This window comes from Puma concolor, chromosome E4 (assembly GCF_028749965.1).
Source record: "Puma concolor isolate L17-30 chromosome E4, mPumCon1.1.hap2, whole genome shotgun sequence".
NCBI classification, from domain to species: Eukaryota; Metazoa; Chordata; class Mammalia; order Carnivora; family Felidae; genus Puma; species Puma concolor.
In genome coordinates, this window is record NC_141683.1 from 29,059,647 (window position 1) to 29,087,385 (window position 27,739).

Genomic DNA, 27,739 nt, shown 5'->3' on the forward strand with positions numbered 1-27,739 from the left:
GCAGCCTGGCCAGTCTGGGGAGGAGGCGCTGTAGGGTATCTGGGACCATCCGAGGCGTAATGGGTGGTGCCCTCACCCCTCCTGGGCTCTAGCCCCACACCTCCATGCGTATCCAGGCATTTCTAAGCAGAGGGCGAGAGGGGTGAGGCAGGAGGCAAAGAGTGACTATTCCCTCACCCCCAAACACACCCAAAGGGAACTGAGAGATCCTCAGGGTCTTGCCTAATGCCGTTACCCCCACCCCCACCACCAACCACCCCTCCCATCTCCTGGCCCCCAGCCTCCTTGCTCTTCACCCAAGAGCTCAGCTTCCAGCTCCTCAAACTGCTGCCGGGTGAGCCTTGGGAGGGTAGGGGGTGTGCCTGAGGCCAATGGGGCTCAGACCCCGGAGACCTGGTGGGAACCTGGAGGCACTGGCGGACCAGTGGGGGGAAGGCTCTGCCTGCTTCCTCCTCCCCACCCCTGTGGTATCCTAGCTTCCTGTTCCTGATAACAATCGACAGCTTGGCCCAGTGGGGGTGGCCCTCTTTCTAATCCCCTCCTGCCCCCTTCTTTGATCCCCAGGGCCCCACTGCCCATTAGTGGAGATCCCGGTGGGCTTAGGGGAACAGCTGGAGCAGAGGCCAGCCTCGGGTCGCTTTCCACAGGTTGACCAGGGATTCCCAGGCTCTCCTGCGCTCCCCCCAGCACACCACACCCTGTTCTGGGTACCACAGCCAACTACTACTCCAGCTCTGATCAGCCTCCTTTCGGGGAAACCACTCCCCAGAGTAAAGAAGGGTCCAGGACCAGCTGGCCCTGGAGGGTCTCCGAAGAGAGCCAGTTCCTGGTCCCCACTTCCAGGAGAAAAGACAGGCGCTGGGAGGCCTCCAGAGCTCCAGAGGGTTATCCCAACCCTCCTCCCCCTTAGGCCAGCAGCAGGCCAGCACCCTCCCCACCGCCCCTCCAGTGTGCCCACCCCCTGTGTCTATTGTAAATCATTCCTTTTCTGCTGTCACCGTTTGACAGCTGAATCAGTAGTGGGAGGAAGAGAGAGGACGAGGATTGCGCGTGTTGGGGCTGGGAAAGGAAGGGTGTTTGGAATGTTACAAGGGAGAAGAAGCCGCAGCGAGCATGAACCAGCTGGGCTGCTGGCCAGAAAGGGGCCTGCCGAGGCAAGGCGGGGGGTGGGGGGTGGGGGATGGGGGGTGGGCAGTGGAATCTTGGACGTGGGGGCCACTTCCTAGGCCCCAGGCATCCAGATGCCCCAGAGGCGAAGAAGACGTGGGAGTCCCCCCGTGTGAGGGCCAGAGACTGTCCACTATCTGTAAGTCTTCTCAATAGATGTTAGGATTTGGGGACGAGGCCTGGAGGGCTTGCGCGCAGGGGGAAAGCCCCCCAGACTCTTCTTCAAGCAGCCTCTGCCATCTACTTCCGGGCCGGCTGGTCCATCTCAAACCAGAGGCAGCTGAGAGCTGGGGTGTGGCTCAGGGCCTGAAGCTGACCCTTCTGGTCTGGCCTGGGTCTTTGTGGAGCAAAGATTCCTGCTTCCTTTCTCCCCCACCCCACTCCAAGTCCGCACCCACCTCTGCTCTGAGAAGGCGTAACCTGTGCCTGACCGTGAACTCCCAAGGCTTGAGGGGGCAAGGGCTTCCAGGACTAGGGCTCTGAGGCCAAAGCAGAGGAGTAGAAATCACTGTGTGGACAGGGCCAGCTTGAACAGGAACAATGAGGCGTTCCATGTGGGACAGCTGAGCTCTGCCCAGTAAGCAGGCAGAGGCTGAATGTGACAAAGACCCAGAGGACCTGGTCTACCCCCAGGGAGCAGGGCCTTAGACCCATGGCAAAAGTGCTGGCACACAGCCAGCCCACACCCAAAGGGGCACAGGCAAGAGCCACCCGACCCCTGGCGGTGGCTGCAGGCGCGGGAGGGCAGCGTGCAGCTGGGGTGTGCGTGGGTGGCAACAAGGAGGGGCAGAGGGAGGAAGCTGGCTTCCTGAAGCCTCCTCAGCCCTCAAAGACCAACCAACAGACAGACAGACAGCTGGCAAGAGGCAGCCTGGGGGACACAGCTGCTTCAGTAAGTACCTGAAAGGGGGAGGAGGGGTCCCTGTGGTCCTGGGGTGGTGTGAACCCTGGGGAGACGGGAGGGCATCTCCACGGAGGGTGTGAGTAACGTCGCATTGGGTGCTATAGCGCCTGGCTGGCGAATGGGTGCTGACCCAGCTGATAGCCCCGAGGTGGGGGGGTGGGGGCAGGGGAGCCGCAGGGGGCTGCAAGGAGATCAGAGGCCGATGAACCCCTTTCTGCTTCGGGACAGCCTCTATCATCCACATCTGCACGGGGCCCACTCTGTCCCCTCACCTCTGTCCCTGCGGGCTTAGCAACTCTAACACCGCCCCCGCTCCTCAGAAGCTGTGACCTGGCTCTGGAAGATAGGGACTGTCCCCCAAGAGGAGATGGCCCCACCACCTCCATGGCCCCTCTTGTGCCCCCAGCTGTCGCCTCACCATGCTCAAGGGCTTGGTGAGGCCATTTCCTGTGACAGTTACAGAGGCGGGAGATGGGGGGATGGGCAGAGGAGGAAGGAAACACACCCCCACCACCACCCCTAGCCTACCTCCCTGGACAGAGACCCCAGAAGCCAGAATGAACTCGGAAGCTGCCAGCGGTTAGGACAGGGTCTACAAGGGTCCCCAACTGGCTCCAACGCTTCGAGAGGCCTTAAACCTTTCATTTCAGAGAAGGACTAGACTAGAGGTGGTTTCTGTGAGCCTTCTCTCTCCCTTCTACACAGAACAAAATTGTTTGTGTTTCCTCCCTTGCCTTCTTTCACTTGGGTCCCAGCTTAGAGCCCCTTGTACTCTTGCTTTGAGCGGCCTCTCTTCCCCTCTCTCCTTCCTTCTGGAGGCTTTCCTGCCCTCCCCCACAGTCTCTACCCCTTGTTGGGCCCCTACTCCAATCTCAGACTGCCCACCACCCTGGGTCCCCCCCCTAGAGATCCTGGCCTTCCCGCAGTGAAAATGACATTGCTGCTCGGAGAACAGAAGACACCTCAGTAAAAACAGAGGTACCAGAAAACAGGCAGCTGGCCAGGACTTGGGAGCCTTCTCCTGGCCAGTCAGACAGGCCAGAGGGCAACAGCTGAGGGCTCCTGTCTTTCAGGTGAACCTCATGGCTGAGTAAGCCTCCCCTGGGCCCAGCACCCCACCCAGCATGGTCCAGGACCGTGGTGGGGGTGCTCCAGAGCACGGCTGCCGACCTGGTCTTTGGGGGCAGCCATGACCCAGCCTCCACCCACCAAAGCACCAGCCAAGAAGCATGTGCGACTGCAGGAGAGGTGAGATCTTTCCCGGGAGTGGAGGGGGGGGGGGGGGCTTCCCAGCTCTGAGACTGTGCCCATTCCTTCCATCTGCCTCTCCAGCTCTGACAGCTGAGTCCAGAGGGCCCTCAGCTGTTGACTCCAATCTGGAAAAGGAAACCACATGTGTTCATTTGCATGTCCTTTGCATGTCCTTTACATGTCTGGGGCATAAAGTGTCACGTCAACCTCGTGCCTGTTTCCCAAACCCCAAGATGGGCTGAGTAGCCAGCCCCTGGAGCAGGGCTTTCTTGGGTCTGGATGTAGGTCTGACCTTTGGAGGCCAGGGAGGAATGGGCAGGGGTGGGCAGGTGGAGAGAACAGTTGCGTTCAAGGCTGCCCCGATCTGACAAAAGAAGGGCATGTAGCAGGGTCCTGAACCTGGAGCCCACTGGGCCTGTGGGTCAAGGGGGAAACAAGGAGCAGCCTCCTCAGGCGTGCCCTATAACAATAATAATGGTTAGAGCAGCGATGTTCTTGGGCACTCACTAGGCACTGGTTGTCCGTGCCTGCAGGCGAGGCTCCAATGTGGCTCTGATGCTGGATGTGCGGTCCCTGGGAGCTGTAGAGCCCATTTGCTCAGTGAACACACCCCGGGAGGTCACCCTACACTTTCTGCGCACAGCTGGACACCCCCTCACCCGCTGGGCCCTGCAGCACCAGCCACCCAGCCCCAAGCAGCTGGAAGAGGAATTCCTGGTAAGAACTTGGGATCTCCTCGGAGTCCATCCGCCCTTCTGAATCAGAGACAGCCAGCCGGCACCATACTATCTTGGGTACTGCAGGATGCCTCCTCTTTGGGACCTCAGGAAAGAGAACCCTAGGATCAGGGGAGAAAACTGCCCCATGCTCCCTCTTCCGCCCTCCACCCCATCCAGACCTACTGAAGCCAGGAGAAAAGAGCAAGGGCCCAGCTCTACTAGATAAGGGGGGCAAGGGGGCAAAGGAGGCTGGGAAGATGTATCGGCTATATTCACTCATTTCCTCCCTCTACCAGAAGATCCCCTCAAACTTTGTCAACTCTGAAGACCTGGATATTCCTGGCCACGCCTCCAAGGACCGATATAAGACCATCTTGCCAAGTAAGAAGTGCGGCGGGCTTCAAGGGAGGTGATGCTGTCCCTGGGGCTGGACAGGTTCAGGAGTCGACACACAGCCTCAGCCAGGCAAGAGCTCCCTCACATAGAGCATTTTCTTTCAGCAGAGAAACACCAATACCATCCCCGGGCTGGGCAGGGATCATAACCACAGTGAGAATACAGCAACTCATATTCGCAGGTGCTTACCGTGGGCCAGGCGGTGCTGGGAGATACTGATGTTAACTCATTTCTCAAAACGACCCCAGGGAGTAGATTTGGAATCACAGAAAAGTTGCCTCGGGCATAACTTGCCCGAGGTCACAGCTTCTTTCTCCTCTTCCTCCACTGTGGGAAATGCCCAGCAGAGGTCTGCAGTGGCAAAGGCACCATCAGGATGGCTCCCAGAGAGAGGGTTTCGAGCAAGTCAAATGCAGGGACTTTGCAAGAGAGCAGTGAGAGTTTGGAGACGGGAGTCCTGGGGCTGTAAGGGGTTGACCCTGCAAGCTCAAAGGGTCCAGGGATCAGCACCTCCTGCTTTGCAGAGGCAAGCAGGAGACCCTCAGAGACTCTCCCCCTCCCCCCACTCAGAGAAGCCTTGTTTGGCCCACCCACCTCCAGCAACTCCTTGTCTGGAGGCCTTAGCTCACCACTCCCGGCTCCTGCGGTGACAGCCATTTGCCCGCAGGGGTGGGTCAGCACTCCTCGAATGGGGGGGGAGGAGGGAGCGGCCCTTGTTCTTGATCTAAGTCTAACCAGCCTCCCCCCACTGCCCAACCCCCCCCACCCCCCTCACTCCCCAACACTCCCCCCCCCCCGCCCCCCCACTCCCGGCCAGGAGGGAAGTCTCCCTTGCAATTCTCCTCTGTCCAGAACCAAGCCAGCACTGGCAAAGCTCGTCTCCTTTCCTTACAAGCTAACTTCTTCATTCCAGCTTGGATTGGATCTCCCCACTTCAAGGGAGAGGCTGGCACGCCCAGTGGCAGAATGAAACCCGACTTTTGGTCCCACGTCACCACTGCAGGATTTGGGGCTAGTCGCTCATCCAAATCTCATATTCACCATCAGAAAGAAACTCTTCCTGGGGCGCCTGGGTGGCTCAGTCCGTTGAGCGTCTGACTCTTGATTTCAGCTCAGGTCATGATCCCAGGGTCATGGGATGGAGCCTAGTGTTGGGCTCAGCACTGAGCATGGAACCTGCTTAAGATTTTCTCTCTCTCTCTCTCTCTCTCTCTCTGTCTCCCTCTGCCCCTCTCCCCGCCTCACGCTTTCTCTCTCTCTAAAATAAATTTAGAAAGGAAAAAAACTTTTCCTCTGTGACCCCTCTTTTTCCTCCCTTGCCTTATTGGTACAATTGTGCTCTATCCTCTTCCTGACTTCAAGACTAGAATATTTCAGTAACTGCCCATTAGGGTCTCTGCGGCCCCATTCCCTTTCCTCAATCGTCCTGCACAGCACCACGCAGTTAGCCTTCCCCAGTTATTCCTTTGAACATGTCACTCTACTGCTCAGAAACATTCTGTGGCTCCTTAATGTCTGCATATAAAGTAATTTAGGGGGTCTCTGACCACCTGCGATACACGGGGTACTGTGATATGCACAGGAACTCACCTCTTCCTGACCCTATTGGGAGTGCGCCTTAGTTGGTCCCCTTTTGACCTCTGACCTCTGCTGATTTTAACTTCCTAGATCCCCAGAGCCGTGTCTGTCTAGGCCGGGCACAGAGCCAAGAAGACGGAGACTACATCAATGCCAACTACATCCGAGTGAGTGGCCTAGCTGGGGCTGCCGCGCAGGGAATGGGGGTGGGGTCGGGGGGTGCGCTGTGTTTGAGGACATCCCCAGAGAATATCGTCCAGCTGTGGGTTCCTGCTCCAAATCACTACTGCCATGCCCCTCCCCCCCCCCAAGATGGGACAGACACCAAAGAGGCCCCAAGACACCAGCCGAGAAAACAGAGCAGATGTTAGGCTGAAAAGAAGAAACCACCCAGTCTCCTTAACGCACGTTATCACATCATCCCTGCCAACCCTTTACACATGGAGGAAGTTGCCCTGTTGAACTCACTCCCTCGTAGCCCCAGGGCTCCTGGCTCTTAGGTCTGCATGGAAGGTGCTAGCACAAATAGGAATGCTCCCCTGCCTCCCTTTTCTCTCTCTCTACCCTTAACTGCCTCCCAAAACAGCCCCTCCTTTGAGGAAATGGTTTAACATCAAACTATAGGAACCAGGGAGGCAAGGCGGCCTCTCTACCCCAGCTTCCCACCTCTACTGGTCCGAAGTAGATGTAAAGGTGGCGCCCTCTAGTGGCTCCAAGTGGCTAGGACAGAGGTCAGAGGTGCCAGGAGGTTGAAAGCTGTTAGCCCCAGACTCTGCAAATCTCCTATTTGCTGGCAGAAATTTAGTGAACAGTGGTCTGTCTGGCTTTCATCATCTTGAGGAGCTGAGATTCCGACCGGGAGAGAAAAGGGCTAGCAAGAAAGTGCCACGTCTTGCTACTAAATATATATAAAAGTAATAGTAAATGTGAAACATTCACTCAACCAGTGTTGAACACTGTTTTCTTATTTTGTGCTAGTAGAAAGCAATAGGGGAGGGGCGCCTGGGTGGCGCAGTCGGTTAAGCGTCCGACTTCAGCCAGGTCACGATCTCGCGGTCCGTGAGTTCGAGCCCCGCGTCAGGCTCTGGGCTGATGGCTCAGAGCCTGGAGCCTGTTTCTGATTCTGTGTCTCCCTCTCTCTCTGACCCTCCCCCGTTCATGCTCTGTCTCTCTCTGTCCCAAAAATAAATAAAAACGTTGAAAAAAAATTTAAAAAAAAAAAAAAAAAAAAAGAAAGCAATAGGGGAGGAAGGGAACAAACATTTCCAAAGGACCTGATAGCGCTAGACCCTCAATATGATTTGTTGAATGTGATTTGTGCTACATTCTTGCAAGATAGCTATTGTGCCCAATTTACAGATGAGAAAGCTGAGGCTTAACGGAGGCTAGGTAACCTGCTTGTGGTGGCAGAGCTAGTAAGCAGCAGAACAGAGATTTGAACCCACGTGTTCCTCCCTCCAGAGCCTGTGTCCTTTCCACCACGTGCCTTCCAGTGTGTGCACGGGTATGTCTGGGTGTGCATGTTCAGTGTCTTCAGCCTGACCCCAGGACCCCCGGAGTCCAGGATTTCCCTGGGGCTCTACTCTCACTGCTTCCCACCCTTCCTTTTACGCATCCATCTCCCCAGGGCTACGACGGGCAGGAGAAGGTCTACATTGCGACCCAGGGCCCCATGCCCAACACCGTATCAGACTTCTGGGAGATGGTGTGGCAGGAAGAAGTGTCACTCATTGTCATGCTCACTCAGCTCCGAGAAGGCAAGGAGGTAGGAGGTGGAGTCACATTCCTTAGTGAACCCAGAAAAGGCTACTTCTTACCCCACAACACATGCCCCGACTCAGGGCAGCTTGGGACTAGGGCCTCTCCTGGAAGCTGACAATACCTATAGCCAGGCCCAGCCTGAACTTCCCAGAAAAGTTTCTGAGGTATACACCATCGAGGCTCTCCACAACCAGAATGGGGGGTGGGGTAAGCACTTCACCTGCAGGAGAGCCCAGCCCCTGGGTACTGACCCAGGCAGCGCGGAGCCCCTCCGATGGGGGAGGGAAAGGGGGAGGGGACCCCACTTCCTTCTCTGCTGTCCTGGCCCCCGCTCCAGCTGATAGACACTTCCCCCTTCTGACTCCCAGCTCCCTCCCTCCTAGAAATGTGTCCACTACTGGCCCACAGAAGAGGAAACCTATGGACCCTTCCGGATCCGCATCCAAGGCACAAAAGAATGTCCAGAATACACTGTGCGGCAGCTCACCATCCAGGTACAGGGAGGTCAGGCTGTCTCCAGCATCGCTGAAACTCAGGCCTGACCTTTACTGGGATCCAAGGGTTTATTCATCGAAACCTTCTTGAACGCACATCTAGAAGAAGAGCTTGAGGCAAAAAGCAAGAGAACGTGGGTACCGCCCTAGTCTAACAGGGCAGAGCCAACTAGCCAAGCAGAAACCACCAGGAAGGCCCATCTGCCCAGAGGAGGGGTCCCAGAGTCATGCTGAAGGAACCACCGGAAGTCCAGGCAGATGTATAATGACACATGTGAAGTGCTTTAAAATGCCTTCTATTATCATATAGCATTTTATACTTTTCAAAGCATTTCTTTCCCAACTCCTTATCCTCCAAGCATCCTGAGAAGCAAACCAATAAGATATCACGGTCTCCTTCTTCTAAGTAAATGAGGTTAAGGGACTTGCCCAAAGTCATATGCTAGTTAGAAGCACAGCCAGGACTTGAACTTGGGTCTTCCCCCGCTCCCTGGACAGCATTCCCTCCAGCATTTCAGAGGAGGGAACGGTGGAGTATGATGAGCAGGAGAAGGGCTGACCTGGCCTGCTCGGGGTCCGTGACTGTCCCAGGGGGGAATTCCGGCCCTTGCCCTCCTCTGCTGCCAGAGAAGAAGGCTGCCAGTGCCTCCTACCCTGACCTTGGTTCTCATGCCTTGTTCCTATGCCAGCACCAGGAGGAGTGCCGGGTAGTGAAACATGTCCTCTTCTCTGCCTGGCCTGATCACCAGACCCCAGAATCGGCTGGGCCTCTGCTGCGCCTGGTGGCCGAGGTGGAGGAAAGCCCAGAGACAGCTGCCAACACTGGGCCCATCGTAGTCCACTGCAGGTATGTGGCCCCGCCCTCCCCAGCAGCCTATGAGCAGGTGCCCCTTTCCCTGCCATTGGATCTCTCCTTGGAAGGGGTCTAAGAAGGACAGCACCGGGCAGGCCCAAGTCTTACCTTGGATGGGAATCTCTAGGTCATTCAGCAAGTGCTCTGTTCTCATTCTCTCCTTCATGCAGAACCTGGCCATCTGGGCTGGACATTCAGGTACAAGCCAGAGAGGGGACAGAACATCAGAAAGCTTCCCAGTCTTCTGGGGAGGGAGATAAACATGGTCCCCGGTGTTGAGAAATTCATTTATTTTTTAAATTTAATGTTTTACTTTTGAGAGAGAGGGACAGACAGTGTGAGCAGGGGAGGGGCAGAGAGAGGGAGACACAGAATCTGAAGCAGGCTCCAGGCTCTGAGCCGTCAGCACAGAGCCCGATGCGGGGCTAGAACTCACAAACCGTGAGATCATGGCCTGAGCTGAAGTCAGACGCTTAATTGACTGAGCCACCCGGGTGCTCCGAGAAACTCATTTATTCAACAACTATTGATTGAGAATGAGTTACTATCAGGCACAGTGTTAGAAGCTGAGGAGACAGCTCAGTTTCTGCCCGGCTGGGTTTATAGTCTGGTGGGAAAGACAGCAGATCAAATGATTAAGCACAGCACAGTGGGAGGTGTAGGGGAGCACAGAACCAAGTCGCCCATCCCAGACTGGCCAGAGAAGGTTTTCCAGGAGAAAGGACATCAAACTAAGCTAAAATCTGAAGGGTGAATTCATCAAGTGAAGAGTGGAAAGAGGAAGCGTTCCAGGCAGATGGAACAGCATGTGCAAAGGCTCCAAGATGAATTTTTTTTTTTTTTTTAAGAGAGAGAGAGAGCACAAGCAAGGGAGAGGAGCAGAGGGAGAGGAGCTTCACACTCAGCAAGGGGGCCCTACGTGGGGTTCGATCCCATGCCCTTGGATCATGACCTGAGCTGAAATCAGGAGTCTGATGCTCAGGCGGCTAAGACACCCAGGCACCCCCTGAGATGAAATTTGTAAATGGACATTGCTGGGAGCAGAGTTAGAAGATGGGGGCTTGGAGGTCATGTGGGGGAAGGGAAGGAGAGTGATGAGAGAGCAGTCTGGAAGGCCAGATCACAAGGGGCCTCATAAGACTAGCTAAGTGCCATTTCAAAGGAATTCTTTGGCTACAGAGTAAGAATCCGATTGGGGTGGGGTGGAGTGGGGTGGGGTGGGGGGTACCACGGGGGACAAGCTTATGATAAGGTAACCATTTGGGGGTACATACCTGAATAGAACATACTAGCACAAGTATAGACAGAGGGGGCCCATGAGCCTCTTCCCCACAGGGCGCACCTGGACATAAGTGTTGGGAGGTCGTGAGTGGCTTCTATCAGGGCTTCAGATAAGAAGCCTTCCCAAAGACGGGGAGTCCTTGAAAAGGTTTTGGAACAAAGGGCAAGACACAGCAGCGTGGAGGGGACAGCTGTGGGAGGGACCCGAGGTGGGAGAAGGGGGCTGAGTGTCAGCAGCTGTGGAGATGGTGTCCTGGTCAGACAAGCAGGGCTCAAGGGCTCAACAAGGCCAAAGGCAACGCGGACAGTTGGAAACCACTGCCTGCCGCTAAGCAGAAGAGAGCTCCTCAAAATGTCCACGGGGGCTGGAGGGTGACCTGGGATAGGTTTATGGTGAGGCTGGACGAAATGCAAACTGCCCCAGTGCCAGCTCTAACCTGTGAAGGTGTTGCTACCTTCCTCCGCCCTCATGTCCCCACCCCCAAAATAGGGGGCCCTAAGTCCCTACGGCTTTCTCTGTAGTTTGAGGCCTGGCCCCCACGTTCTCTGGTCTCCTGTGACCTCCCTGTCCCCTCCCTGGCTGTACCCAGTGCAGGGATTGGCCGGACTGGCTGCTTCATCGCCACCCGAATTGGCTGTCAACAGCTGAAGGCCCGAGGGGAAGTGGACATTCTGGGTATCGTGTGCCAACTGCGGCTGGACAGGTGGGTCTATGAACGTGGACAGGTGGGTCTATGAACGTGGACAGGACTAACGACGTGAAGGAGTGCCATCAGTGCTTCCTGGGCACCAGGGCACTTAGAGGCTCATCACCATCAAGCACTTCCTTCCAGAAAGGAAAGGGCCCACTGCTTAAAGAGCGGTTTCCTTGTGCAGCTAACACCCAGGAAAGAATCTCTATCTAAAATTTTAGCTTGGCGGCCTAGAATTAAATATGCCACTCTGCAGATACCTGAGCCTTGTATCTTTTTTGGTTGTTGGTTGTGGTTTTCCAAATCCCCTGCTCAGGGAAAGGTGGAAGGATAGGGTGTGGTTGGTCCTAGACACCAGGCGAGCACAGATACTGCACAGAAGCCCTCTGCATCTGGAGACCGGGAACCACGGTGCCAATTCTGAGTTGCATCTCACTGAGCCATCGCTGTATTTCTCTGGGCCCCCGTTTCTTTATCTAGAGAGAAACGACGCTCCTTCCCCGGGAGCCGCGTTAAGGAATGAGTTAATGCATAGGGAACATGTTTTTCAAAGATGAGAACCTACTGTACAAATATACAGAATTATTATTTTTACTTTTAAGACAGGGAGGAAGAAACCTTGAGGCTCAGGAATATTCCTGGCCTGGCCTGAGGAATCAGGGGCCTGGCGCTGCCCCAGGAGCCGATGGGTCAGAGAGGAAAAAGTTCTCCTCCTGGGCACAGCTAGCAATGGGGCCCAGCCCTGAGTAAGGGGCAGGGCGGGGGGTGGGGGGAGGCTTCGCTCGTGGGGAAGGTCTGAGGGGCAGAAAAAGGAGGAGAAAGCCCAAAGGATGAACATATGTGAAGGGGTCGACAGGTTCTTTGGGAGACTCTCCCTGCAGAACTATGGGATGCTTGACTCGCCCCTCCTGTGCTCATGGTCTCTGCATATTCTCCTTGCAGGGGTGGGATGATCCAGACCACAGAGCAATACCAGTTCCTGCACCACACCCTGGCCCTGTATGCAGCCCAGCTACCGGAGGAGCCCTGCCCCTGACCGCTGGTACCTCCACCAGCCCACGTGCCAGATCCCCCCACGCCTGGGCAGGTGGTTCTGGGGAAAGTGGGCCTTGTGATCTGAGGGATCCCCTGGGCGGGCATGGGGAAGGGGTGCTTCCTCAGCGGGCACATGCGGTCACAGGAAGTTGCATCGGCAAGAACAGGGACCAGACTCCAGGTCTTTACCACCGGCCACTCTTCTGCTTCCTCTAGTAGCCCCAAGTGGACACTTGGGGGAACCTCCCGTGTCTCTCTGAACTTCGAGCTAGGAACTGGCATTTATGAGACAGCCGAGAAAGGACCAGTGTCCCAGTCTTGTCTAAAGTGTTCTGTGAGCTTCATCTCTCCGTCTACGACATGGGCATTAAGTGCTTTGCTGCCATAGGGAAAAGTAATCAGAGAAGCTCCCAGAAGCCGCTCCAGCTGTATCCCCTTGCTGGGCCTGGCAAGAGAGTGATCCCAAGATCATCTTCCACCTGGGCCCTGCCCAAGAACTGGCCAGATGCGGGAGCTGGGAAAAGTCTGGTCCTGACCGTGGCCAAGTTCTCAACCTCCCGGCAGTGACTTTCCGCTTCCTCACCCCACATCTGTGAGGGCTGGATACCCCCCAAAGACAACAAGGACCCAGACTACCCCTGTGCCCACACCTGTGTCCTGGGATCAGGCTACAGAGGTGACCAGGCCAGTCATTTGAGACTTTTGGAAGAGGGAACGTGTGGCAACCCCTCAGAGGCCCAGAGGGCTGCCCCTGCCTCCATAATTGCCAGCCACTCACCCCAGCTACTCCCGAGAGAGGCCCAGCATCTTCCGTCTTCCTTTCATGACCTCAGAAGGTACCCTGGGTAACAGGAGGTATAAAAGAACGAACAGTGAGGAAGAAACAAGGAGCAAGAAACAAGAAACTCCTGCGCCCTGCCCCCATCCACCCCTGCATTTGCAGAGTACAGCTGGAGAGCCTGGCTGTTTCCAAGAACTATCTGGGTGAAGCACCGCATGCAGACCAGGGGCCTCAGCCTGGGACCGCAGAGTTGGGATCCTCATAGCCTCTCCCAGAGAACTAACTCCTTTCATCATCTCGGCACCAATACAATTTCCAGGGCACCCAAGATCTATCTCAGGGCTCACCTACACTCCCCAGGAAGGCATCCAGATCCTTCGTCCTTGAATCCAAAATGAGCTGCCTGTGGGAATGAAGAAAGGCACCATCTCTCCGGGCACTCAGCCCCTGGGGTCTGCCTTGACTGATGCCAGCTCTCTGTGGAACCCCCCAAGGAGCTGGATCCTGGCGAGCAGCTGGGCCTCCTTATTCACGACATCGCTTCTGAAGCACGTGCAACGTTGAAACTGAGGTTAATTTTCTTAACACTTCCGCTTGGTCTCACAATGGAATTCTTCCTTCCTTACAGCCCCAGGAATGGCTCACCTGCTCCTAACCCCTTTGGGAGGCACTCGCAGCCTGTGCCTGTGAAGGAGGGCACAGAGCTCTCAAGTGCCTGATCCTGCCCTGCGCTCAGACCCAACCGGGAGGGAAGCAGGTGCGTGGCCATAGACCCACAGGCTCCCCACCCTATAACTGTGGCCCCAACCCCATTCTAGAACTTAGAGAGTACAAGCTCTGGAAAAGGAACCAAGTGGGAGAATAAAAACCTTTTGGATGACTGATTCATTCCTTCTTTCCATCTTTTTCTCAGGCCTCTTTATAGCAAGAGAGTAAGACCCCAGAGACCCAGGAATAGGCTGCCGATCCTTATCCAGGATATGCACTTTTCTAGCAACTTCTTGAGACACATCAAACAAAGTGACACAGTAGTCGGTTTAGGAAATGGGGCAGAGGTGCACCTTAGGAGCTGGACGGGAACCTATAAAGGGCAGAAGCTAGAAAGATGATACTCTGTGATCCCTCTGCTTCAAGACCAATGATCAAATAAATGATCATTTGGTCATCTTGGGTAGGTTTGACATATGGTTCGACAGTTTATGCACCTTTAGCCAGAACAAGAGACTACACCTGAGTGGGTTTGAAAACCTGATTCTAAAGAGCACTCCTCCTAGGTGGGAGATTTGCCCTGATGCCTGGAACTACTGGGGAACAGCCAGCCCCTGGGTTCAGCAGCCCTGTGGCTAGGGAGGCATCTCTGCTTGCCTTGTATCTCCCACCATCAGTTCTCCTCCTGAAGAAAACTTTGACTTTTGCCAAAACAGGCCAACTTTTTCATCCGCTGCAGATCTCCCTCACTGGCACCCCCACCCCCCACCCCGGCAGGATTTTATCTACGAATTATGGTGATACTAGTGAAAATCAACCTCAGCCTCAAACAGCTGTTTCACTTTGGGCCAGAGGCTTCCTAAACTCGCAGTTCAGGTAAACTGTGGTTAACAAAACAAGATGGAGTATTAAAACACCCAAAGACGGTTGTGACTCTCCGCTCGTTAGGTTTTGAGAGGATAAGACTCTGTCCCCAGAGATGTTCAGAGGCCAAGGATTCAGGGAACAAAAAGCCTCCATTTCTCTCCCTTTCACAGAGAGCTCATCTCCGCGTCCTGGAAAGTGGGTGAAGCATCCTTCTCCACCCTGCTTAACGGGGACCCCACGCACCTCGGGCCCACCGCCCTTTAAGAAGGAAAGGGGTGCCAGCCAGGGCGCCGCAGCCCGGGAAGGGGACCTCTCTCCCCAGTGTCCCCGGACGCCAGCAGGCGCAGGCCCTACCCCGGAGGCTCGCGGGCTCCCCGCGCACCCCACCCGCGGGCCCGGCGAGGGGCGAGGGAGGGGCGCGTGCTCGGGTGCGAGCCGGACACGGCCGGGCAGCGGCGGCGCGGGAGGGCGGCGGCGGCGGCGGCGGCGGCGGCAGCGGCGGCGGCGGCGGAGGAGGAGGAGGAGGGGGAGGAGGGCGCCGAAGCCACACCCATCGGCGAGCGGATCCGGGGGCAGCGAGTCGTCGGCCGCTGCGCTCCAGCCTCCGCCCGCACCGAGCCGCGGGACCCGGGCCGCACTGGGGAGGGGCCGCTCCGGGCCGCAGCGCGAGGGCAGCGAGGGGCGGCGGGCAGCCGGCACCGGGCGGGGCCGGCCGCAGCGACCATGATCGCTTTGTTCAACAAGCTGCTGGACTGGTTCAAGGCCCTGTTCTGGAAGGAGGAGATGGAGCTCACGCTGGTCGGGCTGCAGTACTCCGGAAAGACCACCTTCGTCAACGTGATCGCGGTACGGGGGCGCGGGGCGCGGGCCCGGGGCGCCGGCCGAGGGTCGGGCCTGTGTCGGCCTGCGCCGCGCCCTGGTGAGCCGGGGTCGCCGCCTGGCATGGCCGGGCACCGCCGGGCGCCGGGCGGGGGAGGAGCGGGCCCGAGCGCTTGGGGCCTAGCACGGCCCGTGGGAGACCTGGGTGGCGCGCGACCCGCTGTCCCGCCCGGGCCGGGATGGCACGGCTGGGGGCGGGGGAAGGGGGGCGAGACACCGGCTGGGGCCCTGGGCCTGGCGGCCCCTGGGGGTCACGAGGCTGGCGGGATCCGCCGCCTGCAGAGACAGGCTCCCTCCGGTCCCCGCGCGAGGGGGCATGACGGGGCGAAAGCGCCCGGGCCTTCCCGCCCCGCGTGCGGAGGGTCGCGGGACCGGGCGGCCGGAGCGGCTTGGGGAAGGGGCCTGGGCAAGCCCAGCCCCACCCCGAGGCTTTAACCCCTCTCTGCCGGAAGGGGAAGCCCCGGCGCTATTGAGGGGGAGGGGAGGTGTCCCCTGGGGGTAGTGGCATCAGCTGAGGCCCTTGGCACCAGCCCAGACTCCTCCTCTCCAGGAACCCGCGGCGTCTTAGCTGGGGGTCCGGGGAGGATGGCATCGGAAAGGGAGTTTGGAGTCTCCGTCTGGCTCAGAAGTTGCAGCAGGAGGTGCCCCAACCAGAGGATGAGTTGGAGGGGCGCTGCCCACTCTAGGGACACGGGAGAGAGTGGCTCTGAGGGCTTTGGGCAGTCGAGACGGAGATGGGCAATTGTAAGTCTTTCACTGCCAGGGAGTGGTGGGGAAGGAGTTAAAATCTGTCTTACAAAAAGGGAAGATGGGCTCCAATGGGTGTGTGAGCTGAGGCTGCGGTAATGGCTGCGGCCTGCGTTAAAGAGCTTGGCTGGACTGGGAGTGTGGGGCTGAGGGAGGCTTGGGGCAGGTGCTGGGGTTGCCCCCCCCCCGCCGGTCCCAGTACCCATACTGGGGTTTCTGAGAATTGTGGATTGGCCACACACTGGCCAAAAATGCCGATGATGTGGGTTAGCAAAGAAGTATGGCCGGTCAGCCCAGGTACTTCTCTGTGTTGTGGCCCATCCCGGAAGAAGAGGGCCCCCCTGATGGATCTCAGCATCCCAGAAGGAGCATGGCCTGAGGCAGAAGGGCAGAGGGAAGGCTGGAGGCTGGAGCTGCGGGTACCCCACGGTCACATATTTAGGCACTGGCTTCCTTTTCCGAACATGTTTTGCAGAGGACTCCTGCCCCTTTCTCCACCCAGTGGTTCCTAGTTCCTCATCCGACAGGCCAGGACCTTCAGGCCCCTGCTGGGTTTTTTGGCATGATAGTCTCCTAGCCAACATTTGCCCCTGGGCTCCTGTCTGAGAGTTTGGCCCCTAGTTAGATTTGGCATTGACTTGGGCTCTTGGGGCCCCTTGGGCAGGAACATAACACCTGGACTCTGATCCTGCAGGCCTGGGTGGCTTGGCTTCTAGGCATTTAGATCTGGGAGACGTCTCCAGGGTAAGGCCAAGAGGAGGACCAAGTTGTTGCTGCTCTAACAGCTCACCCTAGGTGTCACCTCCAGTCCCCAGGGAAGCCACGTGCCTGGGCAGAGATGCACAGGTACCCAGGTGGGTTCCAGTTCCTCGTCAGGAGGGCCTCCTCTAGACCTGCATCATATCCAAAACGGGATCAGACCCAGGAACAGAACCCAAGAGTCACATATTACACTGCCAGGTCAGAGTTTGGGTGATGTACAGTTCTTAGCCCATGCATTCCCCCGTTCACTACTCAACTTGCCACTTCGGCTCACCCGAAGGGCTCACCATCCTAAAAGTGCCAGCAAAATTTCCCTTTAAAGAGGCCTTCCAAGAAAAATCACCCCTTGTGGACTTCCACGGGAGTTTTAGGATCAGGGAAACTGGTGTTCTCCAATCCTCCAGGGCTCCCGCACTGGCATTTCTGCCCACCTTGTGTATAACCACAGTAGAGTGTCTTTCAGAAAGAAATGAAGAATCGGGACCCCTGGCCTTTGTTCCCATGCCCACCGCTGACTTTCTGAATCACCTTTGCCCGCTCATTTGTCATCTGTTGGTCTCAGCTTTTTTCCCATTTGGCTTTTTCTACTCCCCCTATGAGGTCTGACTGTAAATAGAAGTTGGGTTTATGTGTCTAGCTACTCAGCAGGCTAATGTGAACTGGAAAAAAAAAAATTATACAGAGACTTCACAGTCCTTCTAAGGACCTAGAAGTGTTCTGTTGAGTTCCTCTCAAAAAGTTGTGATGTAGAAAGTAGGAGATGTTTTGCCTGAAGGAAAAAAAGAGAGCCATTTTCAAATATGTAAAAGTGTAAAAGACTGTCCTATGGAAGAACTACTCTTGGGGTACCCAAGTCTTTGGAACAAGGGATGGAAGTTATAGGAAGATGGATTTTTGACTCATTATACAGAATTTTCAGACAGTTGGAGCCCACCCAAGAGGGAATGAGCCAGGAGGTATTCAAGTCTGAGACAAAAGGTTACTTCCAGCCATTAAGTGAAGAGCTTGTGAGATCAGGAGGCATTAGCAGGGAAATGAAGTCATAACCTGGTTCCAGCTTAGCTTTGATTCACAGCTGAACTGGCTATCTGGGTACCGGGGAGCCTGGTTTCCCGAACGTTTTCCTAGCCCCAAATCCCATTCTGCCAGGCCAGGCTTTTTCATGTATATGGGAGCCTGTGAATCTTCTACTTGCCAGAGATGCCAGATGGCTCTTCATGCGATACTCAGACCATTTCCATTTCCAAGCACTTTGTGAGCCTTATTTGCCAGTCTCTAGGAAACAAAAACCCTTGTCCCCATTTCCCGGGAGGAAGCCTTGAGGCCCAATGAGGTTGAAGTGTCTTGCCCACGCTCCTCCATGTGAATGGTTAATAAAAACTGGGCTTTCTTCTTTAGACCCTTATGTTCTTCAGCAGCCCCAATGGGGAGGAGTGGACTTTGGTCCAGCGGGTGCCCCCACCCCCACCCTGGCACCTTGCTGGGGTTTGGATATTAGACCACATGTGTTTACGGCCTCCATACTTAGCTGGAAGCAAAGCTGTCCTCCTTCAGGATGCTCCCTTTCCCTTGGTGATTCCTAACTTTTAGGGCTCTGGGTCCCTTTTGATAACTGATAAAAATTAGACACCCTTGCCCCAGAGAAGTGTCCATACAAACAAAAATTTTTTACATGCACATCGGGAGCAATTTCAGGGGGTTTACGGACTCTCTGCAGTGCATCTGTGGCCGTTGGGGTGGGAACCCTTACTCTATCTTGTCATGAGCATGAGTCACAAGGACTCAGTTCTCACTTGCAAGAACTTTGGCGAATGAGTTTGGGTGATTCCTCTGGATAAAAAGGAATCGATCGATCGCTCTCATTTGGATGGATCCTCAGGCAGTCTTCATTCAGGCCTACAGACTCTGAATAAGAAATCATCATCTCCTACACCTTGGCTAAGGGTCAGAGCCCCTGACTTCCTTACATGACCTGAGGCAAATTATTCCTACCACCTAGTAGAAACAAATGGCATGGTAGAGAGACAAGGCCGTCACCCTCAGATTCAAGGTTAAGCAAGTCCCATCTCCTGCACCTGAGGGGGGTGCTTGTAAGCAGAATTGTCCTACATGTGAACATGGAAATGACCTTGGAGCAAGTTTGGTCTGGCCTTCAGGCCTGGGCTAGTTTAGAGCAATCTAGACATCTTGGAGACAATTTAGAGGGGGGAGAAATGACGATCGTTTGAATTCGAGAGGGGGTTATGGGATATGGAGTTAATAGTCAACTCCTAATTATTCAGCAAACATCTGCTAATGTTGTTAATGGAGGCATGGTTCCCCTCCCCAAGAAGCTCTCAGTCCATTGGGGAGACACATAAGTCAACAGGGAGTACAGAGTGTGGATTATCCATCCTAACAAATGGAGTGTCGTACAAATAGACCACAACCACCGGATAATCCAGAAATTACTTGGTGGGCATTGCACGTTGGGGTGGCCACTTTACCTTCCCTCAAAATATTTGCTGCCAGTTTGAAGATATGTCTCCTTCCCTTGAGATCCCCCCTCACTGCTTATCATGAGCTGCTTGAAGTTCTTTTGTTGGGAGGTAATTCTTCTGCTCCACTGGAGACTAAGTACAATAAAGGGGCTCCTGTTCCAACAGAGAGATGTAGGTTAGACTTTAGGAGGAATTTTTTCCCCGGTCTGGGCTGTGAGACTTTTGAGTTTGCCTGAAGAAGACAGGCCTCGTGTTCATGGGAGAGCCCCAGGAATCGGGTGAACACCTGAGTTGTTTATGGCCATCCCCCCTGAAACCAAGGGACACTCAGGAGATGGCCCCATGCCCCCCTCGCAGAGGGGTGCCTGTGAAGCTCGGGCCTGGCCTCTGCCTCACTCTTGCAGCCTTGTGGCCGTGGCCACCAGAGGTGGTGCATCTGGATTCTGTCACTTGTTACCCCTTTTCCAATTCTGACTCTTCCTCCCAGTCAGGACAGTTCAACGAGGACATGATCCCCACCGTGGGTTTCAACATGCGCAAAATCACCAAAGGGAACGTGACCATCAAGGTGAGCGGCAGGAAGCCAAAACTCTGGGCACAGCTGGGGCCACAGAAGAGCCCGTGTGTGCCTGTTGGGGCCGGGCACCCGGAAGGGAGTTGGGGAGGGCATCTGCGACCCCTGGGGAGAGAAGCTGAAGGAAAGCCGAGGCTTGGATAGTGCGGAAAAGAGCACAAGACTTCTGAGGCAGTCAGAGGGGTGCAGAGACAGGAGGACCGGACAGCATGTGAATCCTGGGGCAGGGGGTGGGGAGTGGGGGGGCAGGGGGGTGGGGGTGGTGTGGCGGGGAGTAGGGGAGCGGGGAGGGGGACTTGGGAGCCAAGATGGGTTTGATTGCCTGCTTGCTGCTGAGACCGTGTCACCCTCTTCTTGCTCAGCTCTGGGACATTGGGGGACAGCCCCGATTCCGCAGCATGTGGGAGCGCTACTGCCGAGGAGTGAGTGCCATTGTGTAAGTGCAGGGCCAGGCTGGTGGCAGGACTCAGCCTCACCTGGCTCCCCGACCCCCCCCCCGCCCCCCCGCCCGCCCTGGCCTCGCAACCTCACTACCTGTAGGAGCCACAGGTCCAGAACTGGATCCATCAAAGTGCTGGGTTCACAACACACTGTCCGTACACGGCTGGCCTTTACGTGTGCAGATAAGAATATCTGTGAAACACTCTGGGCACCTCCCGGCCAATCTGAGAACCACAGCATCAACCGGCTCAAAGTACCTGTGTCTCCCTGCCTCCCCCCAATTTAGAGTCACCGCTCTCCTGACTTTTGTGTGATTTAAATGGCTCGTTCCCTTGCTTTTAAAAAATAATTTTATCTCACATGTGTATGCCCAAACAAAAGATTGTTTTGTTTTCATTGTTTTTCACCTCATTTAAAAAACATTTTTTGGGGGGCCGCCCTGGTGGCTCAGTGGGTTGAGCGACCGACTTCGGCTCAGGTCGTGATCTCGCGGTCTGTGAGTTCGAGCCCCGCGTCGGGCTCTGTGCTGACAGCTCGGAGCCTGGAGCCTGCTTCGGATTCTGTGTCTCCCTCTCTCTCTGACCCTCCCCCGTTCATGCTCTGTCTGTCTCTGTCTCAAAGATAAATAAACATTTAAAAAAAATTTTTTTTAATTATTTTTAATGTTTGTTTATTTTTGAGAGAGAGAGACAGGGCATGAGCGGGGCAGGGTCAGAGAGAAAGGGAGACACAGAATCCGAAGCAGGCTCCAGGCTCTGAGCTGTCGGCACAGAGCCCGACGCGGGGCTCGAACTCACGGACTGCGAGATCACAACCTGAGCCGAAGTCGGTCGCTCAACCCACTGAGCCACCCAGGTGGCCCTGACCTCATTTTTTAAAAGTATCTTGCTGCAAGAAAATCTTCTGGGGCATCCTTTGCTTTTTTTCTCACTCACCCATAGCTAGTCTTTTCCTGAAGACTTAAGAGGGTCACTTTGGGAGGGATTTACACATAATCTCAAAGAGCCAAGCTTCACCCCCTGCATGACAGCTTCTTCGGAGGGGACTTTGGACGACGGGATAACGGCAGGCCCTGGAGGAGGCCTAGATAGCTCACAGATCAAGAGGTGACCAAGCCCAAACAAGAGGTTTGCTCCCGCAAGCAGCAGGTCCTTCTCTTCCTACCTCTCAGCCTGTAGTGTCAACCTGCTTGTCCCCACCCTGCTGTCCCCCAGGTACATGGTGGACGCCGCTGACCAGGAGAAGATTGAGGCCTCCAAGAATGAGTTGCACAACCTACTGGACAAACCCCAGCTGCAGGGCATTCCGGTCAGCAGTGCATTGGAGTGGGGGGGGGGGTGGAGGGAGCCCGCTGGGAAGTCACTGGGGGCCTGGCCTGAGGCAGGTGAAGGCCAGGCACGGTTGAAGTGGGGAGAGGAAACAGACGGCCTGGCCCGGCAGCCCTGGACCTAGTCTTTGTCCTCCTCTGTAGGTCTTAGTCCTGGGTAACAAGCGAGACCTTCCAGGAGCACTGGATGAGAAGGAGCTGATTGAGAAAATGTGAGTTTGGCTACTCTTCTCTGTCCTTCCTCCCTGCTCCCCCGATTTCCCAGGCCACCGAGAGGGAGACGGCTTCCTGCTGCTCTCAGTATTCGCCACATGGTGGCAGCAGAGCGTACCTTTCCCGGAGCCTCGCCCTCCCCATTGTAGCTCCTGAGCAAGCAAAGGACTCTGGCGCCCCCAGCCCCAGGCCCCCTGGGCAGTCCTAGCCTCAGCAGGTTCTACTCTGGTTTCCCCCCAGGAATCTTTCTGCCATCCAGGACCGAGAGATCTGCTGCTACTCCATTTCCTGCAAAGAAAAGGACAACATTGGTGCGCGTGGGTATGGGGGAGTTGCTGGCATTCTGGGAAGAGCCCGGGACAAGGGGAGGAGCGGAGAGGCACTTCTGGGTGTTCTGGGGCAGTGACTCTCAAAGGCTTTCACTCCACAACCTTCCTTGAAGCCCAAAGCTCTATGGTTGTCCTGGGGTAGGACAGGCATCGGGGAAGCTCAGAATCTGAGCATCACCCGGCTCTGCCCTCTACTGGTTGTGTGATCTTAGGCAAATCGCTCCCTTCCTGGGGCCTTGCTTCCCCCACTGTAACAGTCACAGGGTTAGATCAGGCGATTCCCAGGCCCCTTCTGGCTGTGACGTCCCATGGCTCCATCCTTCACGCCACCCAGATGCCCCCCGCCACTCATGTGGGGCTGTTTGGAGCTCGATGGCTCTGGGCTTTTGCTGCCCTTAGAGTTGATCCCCAGTTGCAGTTTCGGAAGCCCTGGGCTTAGGCCACTCCCTAAGGTGTTTGTTCCACCTCCCCCGTCGGCCCAGCACAAACTAGAAGGCGTATAAACCTCTCTGTCGTCCCCCACCCAGATATCACCCTACAGTGGCTTATTCAACACTCAAAGTCACGGAGAAGCTGAGACTGCGGTCCTTCCCCCTCGGACCAGGGACCTGCTGTCATCCAAACCCGAAGCCGAGCTCCCCGCCCACCCTGCCGTCCCCCCTAAGCCCGTCCCTCCTCACTCAGCGTGGGGAGGGACCCTCTGGGGATCCCAGAGTCCTGTTCTGCTGAGGTTTGAACTCCTGATTTTATTGTAAAATAAACCGCTCCCATTCTGGCCCCCTAACCTCTCGCCCTTCCCCTTCCCTCTGCCCTCTGCCGGCCCTGCTTCCGGCCCCTTAACAGCCCTGGCCCCATAGCCCCTGCCCTCCTCTCTCCCGTGCCCCACTCCTACACTGCCCTTTTCAACACTCTTCTGTTGTTGTCCTGTGTGTACAGTATATATATGTATATATATTTTAATTTTTTAATTTAAGCAAAGACTAAAATCAACCATTTGATGCTGCAGGGGCCCGTCAGGACCCGGGAGGGGGGCGGTCTGGAAAGAAGGAAAGAGATGCGGGGTGGGCTTGGGGCAGGTTCAGATTAGGAAAGTGAAGGCTGGCACCTGGGGGGCAGGTACCAGCCAGGGCACTGGCGGCCATCCCCATGTCGCGTTCATTTCCACTTCCCGATCTGGCTTGTCCCCGTAGTGCTTGAACGTCACAGGCTGACTGCCACCTCCGGAGGTGCCCCTGTCTGCCCCCCTAGCCTCAGTAGGGCCACCAGGCACAACCAGGTGCCAGAGAGCACCAGGCGGAAAGGGCAGGAGGCCAGCGCCCGGGGCGCCCCAGCAGCCCCTCCTGCCCGTTCCTGGCTCCCAGCTCCTGCCCCTTCCTGGGGCCCCCAACTCCATGGGCCACCTCATTTTCTGTTCTCATTTTGCAGAGTTGCACAAGGAGAGAACTCAGCATGGGGGGTTGGTTCTTTGGGTTTTGTTTTCTGTTGGTTTATGTGTTTAATTTAATGATTTGTAAAGTGATGTTCCTCTTCCTTTTTTACACTTTTCAGCTCATATTTAACCTCTGTTTGGAAAATGATTCTTGTAACTGTACATTTTTTTGCCTCCTAACAACACGAATAAATGACCAGTTTTGTGTCGGGGGGGTGTACGGGGCTGGTTATTTGTCCGTTAGATGCCACGGAATGACTGGCTGGCCCGCACACTGGGCACAAACAGCCACGGAGAGGGAGGCATGCGCTCACACCGGGCACACAATGGCACTTCACACAGCAGCCTCCCGCACGTGTGCCGGGCCTCGCCGGGCCTCCTTCTCCCTCCCTCGTCAGACTCGCATGCGGTCGGCTCTGAGCTTCCAGCTGCCAAGTGGAGCTAAGAAGGAAGTCTGTTTAAGGACCTGCCTGGGGCTGGGATCAGCGTGGCGGGAGTGTGGGGCTGCATCCCGATGTGTGCGGGGCTGCGCCTCCCTCGAGTCCATTCAGAGCCCTACCTGCAGCCACAGCGAATTGTCCTCCAGGGGGCGGTGCCGGGCCTGCAGAGCCTGACGGCTTCCCCCCTTCCCCGCTTCTCTGTTGGTGTCGGTGCCACCGGTTTCTTGGGAGAGAGGCCGTACCCTTGTTCCTCTGCCCAATCCCAGTCCTTTCCCTACTTGACCCCAGCCTTCAGAGCTGGTCCCCCCTCCTCCTTGCCCACAGCTGCGGCTTCTGAGCCTTGCAGGCCCAGCTTACCCAAATCCGGGGCCATCTTGACCCACTTTCGCAGGAAAGCCCCGCCTCTCCCCTGCTCCGCCCCCTTCAGCCTCCCGTCCCCCTGGAGAATAGAGCAGGCCCCTACAGCAGCTCTGTTTTCTGGTCCTCTAGTCCTGCCTCTGCAGGAAGTCACTTCTAGTCACTTCTGCAGGAAGAAGGAGGCATGGTTCCCTTAGATGTGGGAGCAGGGATCCCAGGGCTTTGGCCTCAAGGGTCCTGGGCCTGCCCTGTTGGCTCTGAACTTCACCTATTGGCACCTATTGGCTCTGAACTTCTTGGTGCCCAGGGCTTCCTCCTGAAGGTAGTTTATAGTCAGAAATGACTCTGGTGGGGTTGCCTGTGCGGCTCAGTCGGTTAAGCGTCAGACTTCGGCTCAGGTCATGATCTCGCAGTTTGTGAGTTCGAGCCCCGCATCGGGCTCTGTGCTGACAGCTTGGGGCCTGGAGCCTGCTTCGGATTCTGTGTCTCCCTCTTTCTCTGCCCCTCTCCTGCTAGTGCTCTGTCTCTCAAAAATAAATAAATGTCCAAAAAAAAATTTTTTTTTAAAAAAGAAAGAAATGACTTGCCTGGAGAGGCAGTTCCCCTTTACCAGAGGAGTTGGAGGAAAGAATGTGGATGGAATTTGGCAAATGGGGTGAAGTGGTTTTAAGGTGTCTTCTAGCTCCTAAGGAATAGGAAACGTGCCCCCTGGTTAAGGAGGTTGAAGGTGGGACCAGGCTGCCCCCGTGCTCTCCTGGCTGCAGAGGTGGCAGGAGTTGCCCTTGGCCTAGGAGGCTGGAGAGGCCTGACGGTCACTCATGTGGGGAGCAGGACGGGGCAGGTGTCAGGGCAGACCTGCCTTTCCTGGTCCTGAATCCCCCGATGAGGGGTGACATTGGAGGTTAGACAGGATGAGCTACTTACCAGCAAGCAGGCATCATCCTACCACAGCGCCTGCACGCAGCAGGTGCCTAATAGGACCTAAAGAATTTGTGGAAGTTGGACCGGGAACAGACTGTGCGTATATATGTAAATCATCGTTTGGGGCCCTTTCAAGTCCCAAAGCCTGGATGAGTTTTGAGAGTACCCTGGCAAGCCTACTCTGTAGTACTAGAGAATTCATTTCCCAAAAGGAAGGAAGAAAAGGTGCCAGGCGTCATGCCAGATGCTTTGGATATCTTGTGTCGTTTAATGACTGTAGTCCTCTGTGAGAGAGGGGTTGTTCCCATTTTACAGATGAGGAAACTGAGAGGCTCAATGACCACGTCCGGTCCCATTGGAGGGAGGTGATTCTCAATGCAAAGTGCTCGTGCTCTCTGCCCCCCACTCCCAGCTGAAGGGGGAGGCTCCGTGGATTGCCCTCTCCCCACCCCCCACCCCCCTCACCCCCCCCACCCCCCGCCTCGGGGTCTGAGGGCTGGTCTAAAGTCTGCCCCGAGGGGGAGGGAGAATGTCTGTGCTGCCTCTGAGCATCCCAGCTCAAATCCACCACCCGCCAGTGTGCCAACCCGCCCCCCCACCAGCAGCCTGGGACCCCTGAGCAACAAACGCCACATTGTTCCCCCAGCTGGCCCAGGCCGGAGGGACAGTGGCTCTTTCCCAAGGCCCTGATGGCCTGCTGACTAATCTTGCAAGCCATTCACGTTGGCAGGCATGGAAGGCGGGGCTGGTGGCAGGGCCTCGAGACACCATCTTCCCCCTCTCATCAGCCCTGAGCTGGCCAAGCAGCAGGAGGGAGAAGCAGGGGTGGGGGGGGTGCCCTCTGGAAAAGTCCCCCCAAACAGGATGTCAAGGTGCCCCCTCCCCTGCCCTCAGCCTTCCATCCTCGGCCCTCTCCCCGTGCCAGACTTCACCTCAGTTCACCCCGGGCCCCCTCCCTACATCCCATAGGAAGCTACTGGTGCGTCTAGAACGAGGGTGGGGACGGGGGTAGAGAGGGATTTGGGTGGGGGTAGAGAAAATGGCCCCCGTATCCTCAGTGCCGCGCGCCTGCCTTTGGCTCCCTCTCCAAACTGCGCCCCGCCCACCCATCTTAAGTTTCTCCGGACACAGCCGAGGGCTTCGGTCACTGTGGCAACAGGTCTGCTGAGAAATGGGTGGGTGTCACTCCCCAGCACAAAGAGTGTGTGCATGGCAGTTCCATCACTTAGCAACGGCCTCCCTCTCTCTTGGCGTCACCCGTCCTGGGGGTGGGTGCCAGGAAGAGAGAACAAGGCCATTAAGATCCCCAAGAGAGGGGGGGAAGGAGGCTTGGGTCGGGGCCGGGCTGAGGCCAAGGGGTGTGGGTGGGGTGGTCAGAGGAGAAAGGAGCCCAGTGCGCTCAGCAACCTCTGTCCCTCATCATCCCTTCCGAGGCCCCGTGCAGATGTTCTAGGTGGATCTGGCGGGCAGAAGTCGCCACTGGGACCCAGAGCTGCGCTTGAGACAAAGCTGGGCTTAGGAGGCAGGGAGTGATTTGTGGCCTAGGCCGAGGTGTCCCTTCTGGTTGAACCTGTGCCAGATCCTCGAGGCCCAAACAGGGTTAAGGGGGGCTGTGGAAGGACCCCAGAGGGGTACCTGGTGGAAGTGGGACACCCGGGGCAAGACCAGCAGGAGGAGCTGAGGGGTTTCTGGGGGCACAGGACAGAGCTCTGGCCGCCAGGGAGGGGTGTGGTGGGGGCAGGGTGGGGGCAGACAGGGAGCAGGCAGCTGGGCCGTCTACAGGCAAAACAGTCTGTTCTAAGAAACTGAAAAAGAGCAGCTCTCAGAGTCAGAGAGGCTGGAAGGCCCCGGGCTCACCGAGGAAGGCTGCTGGTTTCTCTAAAATGGGGGCTTTGTGGAGGAGGAGGAACAGAGTGGGGGCTCCAGAAGAGATAAGTTTGCCGCCTTTTGACTTCCCAAGGATGCTCAGGCTCAGGCTAGGACAAAGACTTAGCACTCCACCTCCCAAGCCCTTCATCCACTCTGCCCCTCAAAAGCCGTAGGGCCATAAGGCTGGGCAGGACATCAGCCACAGGCCATAAAGGGCCAAATGCGGCCGGGAGGAATCCCCCCAGGGCGCCACCTGTCCTGGAGAAGGGCCAGGTGCATCTGGGCACTGTCAGGATGTGGCACAAGAAACTCCAGTGGGCACAGGGATAGTTCTACCTAGTTTATTGTTTTTGAAGAAGGGCCTTCTACAAGGGAGTACCTACCACGGGGCGGATGGCGGCGGGGCGGCAGCGGGGGGGGTGTGGTTTGGCACAGGGCAACCCAGGATATGTCAGAGAAGGAAGAAGAAAGAGAGAGAAATCCT

The 27,739-nt window shown here is 56.4% G+C and overlaps 2 protein-coding genes across 5 annotated transcripts; both read left to right on the forward strand.

Moving 5' to 3' along the window:
• The first annotated feature begins 1,919 nt into the window (after positions 1 to 1,919).
• Positions 1,920 to 13,796, forward strand: PTPN7 (protein tyrosine phosphatase non-receptor type 7). Of its 3 annotated transcripts, none has more exons than XM_086694195.1 (10): positions 1,920 to 2,059; positions 3,145 to 3,319; positions 3,856 to 4,039; positions 4,338 to 4,422; positions 6,106 to 6,182; positions 7,643 to 7,780; positions 8,160 to 8,270; positions 8,960 to 9,117; positions 10,995 to 11,108; positions 12,039 to 13,796. In XM_086694195.1, the coding sequence occupies exons 2-10, from the start codon at positions 3,261 to 3,263 to the stop codon at positions 12,130 to 12,132; spliced, it is 1,020 nt and encodes a 339-aa protein (XP_086550321.1). In that variant the 5' UTR covers positions 1,920 to 2,059; positions 3,145 to 3,260; the 3' UTR covers positions 12,133 to 13,796. The 3 variants fall into 3 exon arrangements, with proteins under 3 accessions (XP_086550321.1, XP_086550322.1, XP_086550320.1); XM_086694196.1 differs by having other exon boundaries at positions 4,341 to 4,422; XM_086694194.1 differs by lacking the exon at positions 1,920 to 2,059 and having other exon boundaries at positions 3,246 to 3,319; positions 12,039 to 12,156; positions 12,348 to 13,796.
• Positions 13,797 to 15,039: 1,243 nt separating this feature from the next.
• On the forward strand, positions 15,040 to 23,877 carry ARL8A (ARF like GTPase 8A). Of its 2 annotated transcripts, none has more exons than XM_086694197.1 (7): positions 15,040 to 15,333; positions 19,843 to 19,923; positions 20,292 to 20,365; positions 21,585 to 21,678; positions 21,842 to 21,909; positions 22,128 to 22,221; positions 22,767 to 23,877. In XM_086694197.1, the coding sequence occupies exons 1-7, from the start codon at positions 15,211 to 15,213 to the stop codon at positions 22,992 to 22,994; spliced, it is 762 nt and encodes a 253-aa protein (XP_086550323.1). In that variant the 5' UTR covers positions 15,040 to 15,210; the 3' UTR covers positions 22,995 to 23,877. The 2 variants fall into 2 exon arrangements, with proteins under 2 accessions (XP_086550323.1, XP_086550324.1); XM_086694198.1 differs by having other exon boundaries at positions 22,151 to 22,221; positions 22,767 to 23,023.
• Positions 23,878 to 27,739: the final 3,862 nt, after the last annotated feature.